The following is a 13,381-nucleotide window of genomic DNA, read 5'->3' as shown; positions in this document are numbered from 1 at the left end:
CACCTACTGCATTGTGAATTTAAAACTTTTTTTTTTTTTTTTAAAACCAAGAAAATGCCTTTTGGTATCTGGTTAAAAACAAATAAAATATGACAAGTTGTAGCAAAAGGTTTTGCTTTCCAGATGAATCTATACAACAAAAAATAAAAAATAAGCGTGCAAAATTGTGTTGCTCCCATAGCCACTTTAGTATGCTGTGTACCACATCAGTGAAATTTGTTTAACATAAACGACCAAAGTGATGTTGGATCAGAAGAAGCAAATTATCCTTCTCCAAACCTTAGTATCACCATCATCAAATAAGGCCAGGAATGTTATTTGTGCATGTGAGGTCAAGATCGTAGTGTGATCCAATAGTTGGCTCAACTTTCTTTTGTTTTAATATAAAAAAATTATATGTTGCGCACCATAGGCCAAACAGGCCAGAAACCAACCAAGGTTAGGATGGTCTCACCCTCTCCAATCATACCACACTTCTTCCCAAAAGCATCTGTTGCAAGATCACGGTTCCACTGCAAGTCAGTGTAAATTACCTTGTTGCTAAAATACTTCAGAAAACCGAGCCGAAAAGAATTCCAGCGGCAAGATTATCCTTGTTTCGTTGCAAGCAAATAAGACAATTTTAGTGTTAAGATACCTTTGAGAAACCATGCCTGGATTATTGGCCATCAGGGGGAAGCTGAAAGCTGCAGGGTTGGTTGGTGGCTTTGAAAGATCCAGCCAAGAAGCAGTGGGTGAGTGAGGAAAGGTAATTGGGAGTTTGGGTGTTCCATTTAGGCATCTGCCTGTGAGGGATCCATCATTTCAGCACAGGACAGGTAGGAGTCTTATTTTAGGCATCAATACCTTCCAGGTGGATACCTTTGAGGCATAAGCTGGACAGGCACAAACCTTGAGACAGATGCTGCATTTGGGCAACCGCTCGATATTTATCAACGTCAATCAATTTGATAATCAGCTGCCTAAGCACCAGTTTAGACAAGAATATTTACTCTTCTGAGCAGCCTTCCATCTGTCAGCTTGTCCCAGCGCTGCCTTGAGAAATTCTATCAACCAGTCAGGCTGCCTTAGAAGAGATGTAAACCAGTCGGGTCACCTCCATCGCATCTGCCAATCAGGCAGCCTGGGAGGCACGGAGCGGTGCTCTCAGGCGTCAGCATGGTGTTGGAGCAGCTGGACCACGTATCGCAGCCGGTGTCTCAGTTCAGTGGTGCAGCCCATCTCGTTCAGCATGCTGAGGAGGTAAGTGTACGAGACGCGCTCCCGGCTGATGTAGGTAAGCAGGTAGGAGTCATCTGATGACTTGCACAGGATGATCTTGGTGTGGTCTGCGTAGAAGTTAACCTGGAAGGGATTAAAAACAGCATGAATTAAGAAGAGGTTCATAATCCCCCAAAATAATAATAAAAAGTGTTACCAAAGAGGGTAAATGGATTCTCTTGAAGTGTACACTACTTGTTTTCTAAGTGGGTATCTATGACTCAAAATCTAAAATTAATGAGCTTTTTCAAACCTGTAGAGTGCCATTGTTGAAGAGCATGACAAGAGCATGGTCAGTCTTCACCCACTGGAGCAGAAGAGGAGGACAACCAGATACTTGATCCTCACAATGCAGATCTCCACCCTGAAGAGGACCGAAAACATTTAGTTCAGATCACAGGTTGTCACGTTAAAATAGTCCAATTGTTCTTAGACCGCTTTAAACTCTACAAAACTCAAGTTACAAAAAAGGGCCTCGTCTCCTCTCAGTATATACAAACAACTTGTTATGAAAGCTAATGCATAAAGTAATTTAATTATTCAAAATTTAACTAATTCATTCTTCTAGCTAAAAACTCAAAGCAGCTAACTGCTCATACCTCCATAAGGTTCTGCTCCATGTAGTTGGCCATGAGCTCTACAATTTGTTTCTGGCTGCGAAGCTGCTCAGGTAAAGAGTCGGCAGGGAAAGTGAAGTGTTTGTTGTCAGGCAAGCAGTAGTGGACTGTCCTAGTAAGAGGGAAAAAAAATGAAATATAAAGTTAGTCTAGTTTGGCTATGTGGACATGCTATGCAAATATAGTTTGAACGCATACTCAACCTAATTCAGTTACTTGAAGAAGTTCTAAGCCCAATGTAAATGTTTACACGACACCTTAAAAAGGTCCCATGGCATGAAAATTTCACTATGAGGTTTTTTAACATTAATATGAGTTCCCCCAGCCTGCCTATGGTCCCCAGTTTGCTAGAAATGGCGATAGGTGTAAACCGAGCCCTGGGTATCCTGCTCTGCCTTTGAGAAAATGAAAGCTCAGATGGGCCGATCTGGAATCTTGCTCCTTATGAGGTCATAAGGAACAATGTTACCTCCCCTTTCTCTGCTTTGCCCACCCAGAGAATTTGGCCCACCCATGGGAGAGAGACATCATGGCTTTCAAACGAGCAAAGTGGCAGTTTGTCAAGGCCACACCCCCACCCTCCACCTTGCCCCGCCCTCTCTCCTCCTCAATAGCTAGACACAGAAATGGCACATCCTAAGGAAAGCTCATTGTGGGACTGGCTCTAGTGGCTGTAATTCTGCACCAAGGCTGAATTTCTGGAAAGAGACTTCAGATGCAGTATTAGGGGACCACTAAGGCCTATATAAAAGCATCCAAAGAGCAGCATGTCATAGGACCTTTAAGTAAATACCGTGGCTCTTAAGGTACATACTTGCGTTGGTCACAAAGACTGAGACGCGTTCCTTCGTTGAAGAGCACACCGATGCTTTGGTTCGAGAGCTGGTAGCCAAAACCATATTTGTTTGAGTAGTCGACCCATTTAGTCACCCACAGGAAGGACTGGGGCCTGGACAAACACGGTGGGTTTCTAGTGGCTGGAGAGATAAGAAAAAAAAAAAAATTATTTAAAAACAATGTTAGGGATTATGGAACAATTTCACAGCATATTAACATCAATCATGAGTAAATTGAGGACACAAATAGTAATGTTTATATTTCCAAAGTCTACAAGTCAGCATTTTCCAAAAAGAAGAGAAAGCTATAAACTTCATATAATAAAAAAAAAAAAAAAAAAAAAAAAAAAGTACTCTGGGCTAACATGAGTCAGCAGATATTCAGAGGATGTGAAGAAATGGGTGAGGCATGGAAAAGATCTAGTTGATTAAAAGTAGAAGAGTGATTCTGCACCATTTGTCATTTAATGCAACAGAAAGAAAGCAGCCCATTTCTTTGAGGTGCAGTTTTAGTGCCCTGTGGTCACATCTCACTGACAGCAGGTTTAAAGAGGCTACTCAGCATTTCCATTTATTGTCTTGCCATTTGACACGTCATCTGACTTGCTAAACATAAGTCGTCATTATTATCATTATTATGCTGTAGGCCAAAACTGCCCTTGCAGTCTCTATAGCTCTGCCTGCTTTGTGCTCCATTACCTGCAGGCATGGTGGCCAGGCAGTTGTTGAGAACTTTCACAGCTGATTCAGACACAGCTGCAGGCGTCAGGGCGTCATCACATGCTGGAGAGAAAGCCAAGAATTACATGAAACATTGATCACAGAAGACAAAAAAGGGAATTAAAAATGAAATATGCACTAAAAATAAAAAAAATTAAATAAAAAAGGGGCCTACGTTCAGTGCTGCTGGCCGTGGTGCCCTTGAAGGAGCGAGAGATTGACTTCCTGGACTCCTCCTCAGCTGGAGTCGGTTCCAGAGGCACAGAGCCGACTACCTGACTGATGGGACAGGGCACCTGGGCATGACACAAAAGATATGATTAACACCTAGATCGCTGACCAAAAAAAAAAAAAATAAAAAAAAAAAAAAAAAAAATAATTCTAGTAAGAGCAGAGGATGGAAAACATGACAATAAAAAGGAAGGTGACCAGAGATAAGAAGAACTGCATGATACTGTCAACGTGTTATAGATTAATGCTTGCACACTTGCGGGTCTAAAATTAATGCTGTTAACAGTTTTAAGGGTTCATTGCTGTTGAATGTGTTCATCTTGCACTTCTTCCTGCCATTGCGCTGGGGTGAAACTACTTTTAGCACCACAGTTTCCTTATGTGCGCTTTGCAAGCATGCTGCAAGTTTGACATGTAGTTTCTGATGCCATGTTGTCGCAAAAAGGAGTTTCTGAAATAATCTGGTGTCACGTTTGTTAGCATGTCAAGTTTTTTTCTGCAAACATGCGCATTGAAAAACAAAAAAATAAACCGGTTCTTTTGACGACTACCTTGTGCAGTCGTCGTATGCTTCTCGACCACAACCTGGTTTCTCAGCACATGCTCATTATCAAGCGGACAAAAACATTCACACCAAAGAGCAGACAATGTTGTTCCTATTGGGCTCTATAAATAGCAACTAGACCAGTCTGCATTAGGGATTGGCCAACTGAGCTTCCTGCTGTTGCAGTATTTGGTCTCCGCTCTGGTTCTCATCTTTTTAAAATGAATACATCCATAGGGTTAAATGTATGCAGTCGAGACTTTTGCCAAGTATGTTTTCTCAGATACTAGAAAAAGCTGGCCTCATTAAGTCTAATGCACAGTTTCTCACTAAATATAAACACATTAACATTTTCCCTGAAAAGGACTTCCAGCACAATACAGAATCTTACACACTGCAATTTCATGAAAAAAGCTTAATAGCCGAAATGTCTGTATAATCAGAAGCATAACTCACATTGCTGCCCTATATTCAGTCAGTCAGTCTAAGCTGGTCTTCAAAGCTGTTCTTTGCAATGCTATTCTGAGGGGGTAGTCCCCTCAGAAAAACATTTATTCACCTAATTTCCATAGCAGTGCCATTTATTTGGATGCAAAGCAATCATCTGCCATGGAAATGTGTACTTCTGTACTACTTAGGGACTTATACGACCATATTAGTACCTGAATCTATCCTATTTAAGTAAACAAGGCCAACATTTTTCTTCCAGACATGGAGAGAAAAAAAAAAAAAAAATGAATATGTACCTCATTGGGTCCCACTGTCTTGTAGCTGATCTGCCTGCTGATGGAACATTTAACGATGCCAGACACCAGCTTGGAAATGTCTTTGTCATCTTTTTCCTCGCATGGAATCTTCTCCACTGTAAACAAAAGGTTTTTGCATTGTAGTCACAACAAATATGTTTAACCACAGGAGTAGGTATCCTACAGTACCCAAAACTGAATACAAGCTGGTTCTTAAGTTTATAACATTTTAAACTTCAGTTCCCATGAACCAAACCCGATTAATGAGATGACTTACAAGAGAGATGACCTAGTTTTTTTTTTTTTTTTATTTGATCAGTTACTTGACTCTTGCTGCCCTACCTTTCGCTTTCTTCTTGCCAAAGAAGCTTTTTGCCATTTTAGTGAAGAATTTCTTGGCAGGGCTGGGGGGGTGGAGCTCTGGCACCATCACACAGCTGCTGGGGGGAAGTTTATCAGGGGTGAAACCCTAGAGGAAGAAAAAAAGGTCAGAGAGGGTGAGGAGGATGTAAGAGGGACAACATATGTCAAGCACTGACATGCAAAATTCTTTTCTAGTTCAAAGCACCATTGTCCCCTATCCCCCAAAAAAAAAAAAATGGATGACCATTAATGGATGAAAGCATTAAACCCCTTAATAGTTTCTTTAAACTGACTAAATTAGCAAGACTTTTCCGTACTTTGGTGAAGAACTCGTGGTTGAGGATTTGATCCAGCGCGAGTCTGTCGCTGGGGTTTTTCTGCAGGATGCCTGAGATGAGTTTCTGTGCAGCGGGGGAAAGGGAGGATGGCAAGTTGTACCGAACATCCTTTATACACTTGTAGGTCTCCTTCAGGTCAAGAGTCTCAAAAGGAGGGTTGCCGCACATCAGTGTGTACCTGAATGGGATTAAGCAAGGCAAGCGTTAATCAACTCAAGATACACAAACAAGGATTCAGACTACAAAACACACAATCTTAGTGGTAGGGTACAATGTCCTCACTTCCAATTTGAGATAGGCTTAAGCTAAGATAAACAAAAGATACAAAGAACATACCAATGTTACTTCACACGACTGGACAAAGCAAATAACTCACATGACACATCCGAGGGACCAAACGTCAGACTCCGTGCCATGGCCCTGTCTGTTGAGCACCTCAGGGGCCAAGTAGTTAGGAGTCCCACAGATTGTTCTGAGAAAAAAATAAAATAAAAATATGTACAGGATAAACTACAAACTACTTTCGGTCCTGAAGATGCATCATCGCAGAGAAGGAAGTAGTGGTTGAAGCATATTTTCTTTCTGCTGCTGTCATTCTTCTGGTATTCCACAGGAAGGTGTGAAACTGGTATTGAAACTATGCTCTAAGCGCTACATTCAACTGTCACTTGGAAACCGGTTTAGTCAGGTACTTTATTTATTTTTTTAGGGGGGGGCAGAAGAGTAGTGGGAAGAGGAATGTGCTTAGTAACTGACATGATGGTTTTAGGTCATTGTGCATAATGCAAGCCTAGAAAACTGTTAGGACTGATGTTCAGGTTCTTAGAGGTTATGTTTGTTTATGTACATTAGCCACATCTGGATTAGCCAGGTTTTTTATTTTAACAATCAAATAAGTGTATAAATTAAAACTACTTCGCGCTCATCAAGTATTTAAAAATAGTAATAACATTTTTAAAAAGCGTACTTTTTCCTCTGCTCGACTGTCTCCAGCTTAGCAGCGAGGCCAAAGTCTCCCAGCCGCAGCTCCATGTTCTCGTTGACAAAGAAGTTGCCTGAAAGAGACAAAAACATCAGTCCAGTCAGCATTCCACGGATAACATATGCGTGCCCCAGAGTCACAGCAGATTCCTGGGATGCTTGTTGAGTGCGAAAGCTACGTTTCGGTCACATGCTCACATACCTAGTTTGAGATCTCTGTGCAGGATCCCTCTGCTGTGGAGGTATTTGAGGCCGGAAATGATCTGTTTGAGGTAATATCGCACTTCTGGCTCTGTCAGAGTGTGTCTCGCCTTCCAAATGTGTGCCAGGGACTGCAGCGAGAGAGAGAAGAGAGAGCAATGACTGAACTGTCAACCCTGCATCAGTCACTGGGACAGCACAACACGTATCACACACACAGCCGCATAGAAGTTACATGCTGCTGTAAGTCATGTGGATGCCTCATCAATAATGATGAATGGTGTGTATATTCTCTACTGTACCACTGCGGAGCAATACATGGCAAGCTGCATATAAGCAAACAAAAACACATGCAGACTGTACAGACTGTTCTAGAGATTTCTGAAGTCTCACCTTCCGACTGCAGAGCTCGAGGAATATGTAGATGTTCTCTTGGTCTTCAAAATGATGAGAGAATTTCACCACATGCTTGTGGTGAAGGGTTTTGTGGAGCTCAATCTCATTGGTTATCTGTAAAAACAATGTGGCAATCTGTCAGTTTTTGTGCATATTCCAATCCTAACACAATTCAGATGTTGAAGTCCAGTTAGGCATGGGCCTCTGTGAGACCTACTGGGATAATAAACATGCTCGATCGTGTACCTTGTCTCTTTGGTGCGGTTTGGACACCCTGCTCTGTGGAATCACCTTCACGGCATACATTTTGTTGCTGGAGAGGTCGGTCATCTCGTAGCATCGAGCAAAGCCACCCTTAGGGGAGACAAACAGGATGATCAGTTATAATTAAAAAAAATAATTAAAATGAAATAAAAGCAGCAGGTTGAAACCCTACAAGGGCCATACATTATCTTGAAATGATGATTAGTCATACAGCAATCACAATGATTCAACAATCATGTTAGGCCAATTCTGAAAGGCTGCTGTGGAGGCGAAGGTAATTCATTAGAGAGGAAATAACCAATCCAGGATTAAATCTATGTAGACGCATCATTTTATAAATCAAGATAACGATATGAGCATATTTTGTTGCCTCGGATGCTCATGCGTCTAACTACCGACAATCAACCCCTAATAGGTTCACTGCCGTTTATTATTCACGCATTATTTCTAGATGCTTTAAGGCTACATATGTTCGAGGACATGAAGGCTGAGGCAGACAGAGCTGCTGCATTCATTAACCGTGAATTTGACAGACGTTTCCAGCTCTGCGGCAGGCAGCGGAGGAAAAGAAGGAAGAAAAAAAAGAAAAAAGAACGAAGAATTTGGCTGGCTTCCCGACGCAGCGTATCGAAGACGAGCAACATGTTGATACAGCCGCTCCATTCACACATGCACATACGGTGTCAAAAAGAATCCCGGCGATATTGTAAAAGGAAGGGAGGCATGATGGCACAGTCGGGCAGACAAATCATGAGTTAACAGTCATCAGAGAGGTCATTCAAATGAGAGGATTCTTGTCTAGGCTATAATAATTCTTCGGTTTTCATAAAAAGGTGTTGCCAATCATGTGTGAGCACATGAGCTGGGCACACCTTGCGCCCTATTCATTCAGCGATGACGCGCACAGCAGGGGGGAGATTTGCCACATCCACCACGAGGTCATTCCCTATTCCCGCATAAGTGTCACACGTGGAAAACGATTAATAATTCATTTTAGTCATAGACCGCTTCCATATAGAACTAAAAACAGCAATTCGTAAGCTTCTGTATCCATCTTTCGCCTCAAAAAGAAAGATCCCTGTACGTGGTGAAGCGAGACAAGCACATGTAGAGTTAAAAAAAAAAAAAAAGAAATCTTCGTACCTTTCCCAAAAGCTTCCCTTTACTGTAGGATCTTCCCGTTTTGGAGTCTGTCACCACCTGAGCCAGTTCTGGTTTGATTTGTTCGGGTTTATTCCTGCTGGTTTTCACCGGGGCAGAGGACTGTTGGGGTCCACGCTCCGGAGCAGGCTTAAATAAATCCGCATTCATGGCGTGGCACGAAAGACGCTGCGCCGCGGTGAAACAACCGGTATCCATTTAACACGGCGGTATAAATATATAATAATAATCAGTTCGTGTAGATAGCCCTTTCGCTCGTTTTCTCAGTAGTTTGTCTAGTGCGTAACGGGTCGTCCGCCTCGTCCAACTGTATCCATCTGGCGTGTCTGAGGACGGCGCTCTCAGCTATATAGGCGAGCAGCGACGTCACGGAGCGAGGGGGGGGGGGCGGGGGGAAGTGGTGCACTGGTGGAGAAAGTTCAGACGATTTGCTCAGACAAAATCTCAATAACGCAACAAAAACACATCTGGAATGTAAGAAAATATGAATCAAACAGCTCATGACAAAAAGAATCGGTTTATCTCACGTTGGTGTCACTGCTGCTATGCCACGCTGTAACCCAAACCGTTTTGTTTTTTTTCAATGTCTGTCATCTTTATTTTACGCTCATTGTTTATGAATGGGTCCCTGGGACTGATGTGATGACGTAGAGCGTGACCCATCTTCATTCTAATGCTAAATTCTCAGTGATATACGTCTACTGTTAGGCTATCAACCTGGGCTCTCTACTGTTTGGTCTTTCATTATTTAAGGGAGATTGTAATGAGAAAAGCGTTCAAGAAATAATATCTTAAAGAGTCCATAAAATGAATTGTGAATGATGAGTTCCAGTTTACCTCATTCACTCGTGCATTGCAAGGTGTAGCGTATACATGTTGCAAATGAATTAAACATATTAATTAAACAGGTCTAATGTAGACATTGCACATTCCGAGTAGTCATGCGGCCACACATAATAGGGTAGGAATGGTAGGTCCAAAATAAGCATATGGCTCATAAATAATAATTATTTAGGATCTACAAAGTTTTTTTTTTTCCTTCTGAATCCTACAGCGTAAAAGCACAATCAAAACATTTCTAAAAAAATCTTGGTTCTGTGTGTAGGCTGTGTGAAATCCCCGAAGAAACCCTTATGAACTACTCATCACTGCTGCCACCTGGTGGACAACACGTCACGTTGTTCTATGGCTATCTGTAAAAGCAAGACAGGGCCATGAACCATTGTAAGCTGTACTGCATCACAAAAACATCTAATTGTTTGGACCATTGATCATTTCACTATGTATACTATTCAGTGTCCTTTTAAAAAAAAGGGGGTACACTCTAAACATAGGAATAAATTCAGGTAGGCATGGTCTTGAAATAAAATACCAACTTTTCTACAAGCATGCAGGCCTCTGTGAAGGCATATCTCATGACTACACAAAAATGTAGCTCTTTAAAGACATGACAGCATGCGTAGCGGGGCCAGCAAGCCTAATGCATGGCTAGTTAAAACACAGAGTAAAATATTCAGACCTCAAAACCAAACAACAAACACAGGCAAAGCAACATCAGTTCAAGATCTATATTTGTGAGAACTTGTTTGAGGGCAGACAACAATACATGTAAGACAATGACAAAAGCCAGGGTAAAAAATCAACATAATTAAACATACATTTTAGATATTCCCAAAAGCTGGAGGGAAATGGGCAACTTCAACAGTGCTGTAAATAGAAATTATAGTGGGAAACTGTCCAACACAATGAAAATCTAACAGTCATATTAAAGAATTACAAAGAAAGTGTTTCAGAGCATTAAGCTATGCCAACAGGAATGGGTAAAATACATTAAATCTGTCAAACACAGACCTATGCAGTAATGTGAATTATTACACTGGACTGATGCGTGAGCAGTGCTGTCTTTGCAGCTATCATTTGAGCAATTTATGGAATGACAAAAGAAAACCCCCCAAAAACAGCTGATATGAAGACGCCAGAAGAGAAGCCAGAAGAGCCCTTTGGTTCTCTTCGTTAAAGGAATATGAGCATGACTTTGGCAAATGTACACTTGGAAACATCTTAAATATCAGCTTAGTTTAGCTGCACTGAATTCTGCAAAGGAACAATATTAACATGTGACTTTACAGAACACGTCTCACATATTAAATTTACCCAGGTCCAATTTGAACTATGAATTACTAATGGACATTAATCTCAAGAAAAAAACAACTGCATTGTGGTCCTTTAACCCATCAAATCTGACATTACAAAAAAAAAAAGGTGATGAAATGTGTATATATTTTGCTGTTAGGTTGCCATCTGCTGGACACTGCCATTATGCTCGTACACATATTTTCCGAGCCTTCATGGTCTATGACTATCAGGACATCGGCAGCCTGATTTTCAAAGCATGGTCAAAATGAGGCCTTCCGGGGCTTAGACATTAATCCTGAACCTTTATATATGAGCTGTACACTGAATTTATAGATTTTGTGGAAATGTCCACGTAACATTTCATATTCAAGTCATGTCAGGTGGACACGCAGCGAGGGCAGTTCAGATGTCCATCATGTCTTCTCCTCCTCCTCGAATTTTCTTCTCTTGGGACTCTGACCAGGCTTTGTTGATGGTTCTCTTCATCTCGTCGTCTCCCTCCGAGTAAATCTTCTTCAGCATGGTCATCAGTCCATCGCTGGGGTCTGCACTCTCATCAATATTGGGCTTACTGTTTAGGTACAAAGAAAACAATTTGTATGAGTTTATCGGCTGGGATTATAGCTGGGATTCTCATTCTGTAGCATGCACCGCGGCCTCTTTATATACAGTGACACCTGGCTCACAGATATGGTACTGCACTGCAATGTCTCAGGAGCATGGTTTGGAGTGATTGGCCAGATGTGTATGAGAAACGGTCGTTATGGTATTTTTACACAACTGCTCACACCGGTTGTGTCCTTATCTACTGACAACGCATTGGCATCAGTAGTAGCAGTGGTACTAATTATACTAGTCATCATATACATTGCACAATACCTTGTACAAATAAATTCGTAGGAAGCATGCAGTGGCCTTATGTCACTTAAAATCCCTGCGTTGTGCAAATTACTTGAACTAAAATGAATGAATGAGTCTTTTTCTTTTAACTTACTCTTTCTCTTTTGACTGCTTTTCCACTGTTGTTAGGCACTCCCACTTCTTTGTTGCCTGTTTCTTGCACATGACCAGGATCATGTCTGTTTTTATCTGTTGAAGGGAGAAAAGACGGTCACAAGAATCAGTTGCTCTATTTTCTACCAGAAGTAAGCAGATTGAACCAAGGGTACAATGCAAGTCAACACTGAGCCTGAATTCAGCAGTGGGCAAGAAAAGGACTACGAAATGCTCACATTTCTCGAATTTCACATCTTTACCTTATTCGCGTAGTGATATTTGCGCCACTGGCTGGAGATTTTTGTAGTTGCGTCGTGTATGCTTCGTAGCGGGCGTGTGGTTTAATGGAACGGTGTATGTAGTACCATTGCTATATCATTATCACTTGTTCGTATCGATGTTGTAGCTTTTTCATTTATTTTCATCCAGGAAGTGGTTATGAGCTCCTATCTATCTTAAACTCCTCCTTATCCCCCCCCAAATATTTGATTTGTGTATAAACTGCTATGCTTATACTCACCCTCCAACTCCCTTTGTTTCATGGGGGGTTCCCTTTTTTTTTTTACCAAAATCTACTCCATTTTGTGCATAATATATACTTGCATATGTTGTATAATATGCAGTATTGTATTATATTCTGTATATCACGTATAATATTAATTGTTGTAATAATAGTATACCTTCTTTATTATATTTAATATATACTCTTATATAGTTTTATATAATATGTTTATATGTATTTTTGTATGTATATATTATAATATTGTGGCTGTTATATTGTTATTTGTTATTAATACTAATATTTAATAATAATATATGTATGTAATATAATATTATATCTTATATATGTGTATATATATTATATTTATATATATATTTTAATATTATGTTTGTATAGTAATAATATTTGTATATTGAATAATAATATTGTTATAATATTATATTATATAATATAATAATAATAATAATATTTGTTTTATGTATTGCGTATACTATGCGTAATATGCGTATGCGTATGTGGTATATGTTTATTATATATTATATTGTGTAATTACTTATGTATATGTGTATTATGTAATATTTGTTACGTATTAATAATACGTATAATATAATTTTTACATTTATTATGTAATAATGATGATGTTGTACTAATTAATGTTCGTATATTATGTATATATGTTCTATGTACGTAATAATAATATCATTTGCGTTATTATTTGTATTAATGCTATATTATCTATGTTACGTTATTATTTTTATTTTTTTTTCGGTATATTATTTTGTATTAGTATTTTAGTATATTATGTTTAATTTATATAGTATGATATATGATGATAATATTTTTTTGTTTATTATTATATGTATTACCTATGTACGTACGCACTTCAATAATAATGCCCCGTAATGCAATGCTACCACAGTACTATACTTATGTATACTATAATAATATAATATTAGTATATGTAATACGAGTTGTATATGTATGCCTATTGTAATACGTACGTGTATGACCGTATAAGTTGTTGACCACGTATGTATTAATAATGCGGTATGTATAATGTGCCGCACGTATGTGTATGTACGTATCCGG

At 39.8% G+C, this 13,381-nt stretch overlaps 2 protein-coding genes across 2 annotated transcripts in view; both read right to left on the bottom strand.

The window, feature by feature from the left end:
• Positions 1 to 386: 386 nt before the first annotated feature.
• plk3 (polo-like kinase 3 (Drosophila)) lies at positions 387 to 8,983 on the bottom strand. Its single transcript, XM_039816487.1, has 15 exons — positions 8,641 to 8,983; positions 7,480 to 7,587; positions 7,231 to 7,347; positions 6,839 to 6,968; positions 6,623 to 6,710; positions 6,032 to 6,127; positions 5,635 to 5,833; positions 5,297 to 5,423; positions 4,955 to 5,070; positions 3,609 to 3,729; positions 3,413 to 3,496; positions 2,692 to 2,854; positions 1,860 to 1,989; positions 1,514 to 1,624; positions 387 to 1,344 (listed from the first exon to the last, which is right to left on the bottom strand). The coding sequence occupies exons 1-15, from the start codon at positions 8,854 to 8,856 to the stop codon at positions 1,147 to 1,149; spliced, it is 2,004 nt and encodes a 667-aa protein (XP_039672421.1). The 5' UTR covers positions 8,857 to 8,983; the 3' UTR covers positions 387 to 1,146.
• Positions 8,984 to 10,211: 1,228 nt separating this feature from the next.
• Positions 10,212 to 13,381, bottom strand: part of LOC120569045 (calcyclin binding protein) — a 7,876-nt gene continuing 4,706 nt past the window's right edge. Inside the window, exons 3-4 of the mRNA XM_039816862.1 lie at positions 11,789 to 12,044; positions 10,212 to 11,365 (exon numbers count right to left, since the gene is read on the bottom strand). Of these exons, the coding sequence (XP_039672796.1) occupies positions 11,197 to 11,365; positions 11,789 to 12,044 (425 nt within the window). The 3' untranslated portion in view covers positions 10,212 to 11,196. The remainder of the gene's footprint in view (positions 11,366 to 11,788; positions 12,045 to 13,381) is intronic.

This window comes from Perca fluviatilis, chromosome 11 (genome assembly GCF_010015445.1).
Source record: "Perca fluviatilis chromosome 11, GENO_Pfluv_1.0, whole genome shotgun sequence".
In the NCBI taxonomy this organism is placed as follows: Eukaryota; Metazoa; Chordata; class Actinopteri; order Perciformes; family Percidae; genus Perca; species Perca fluviatilis.
The sequence above is the reverse complement of the archived record's forward strand: the minus strand, read 5'-3'. Positions and strand labels throughout refer to the sequence as shown.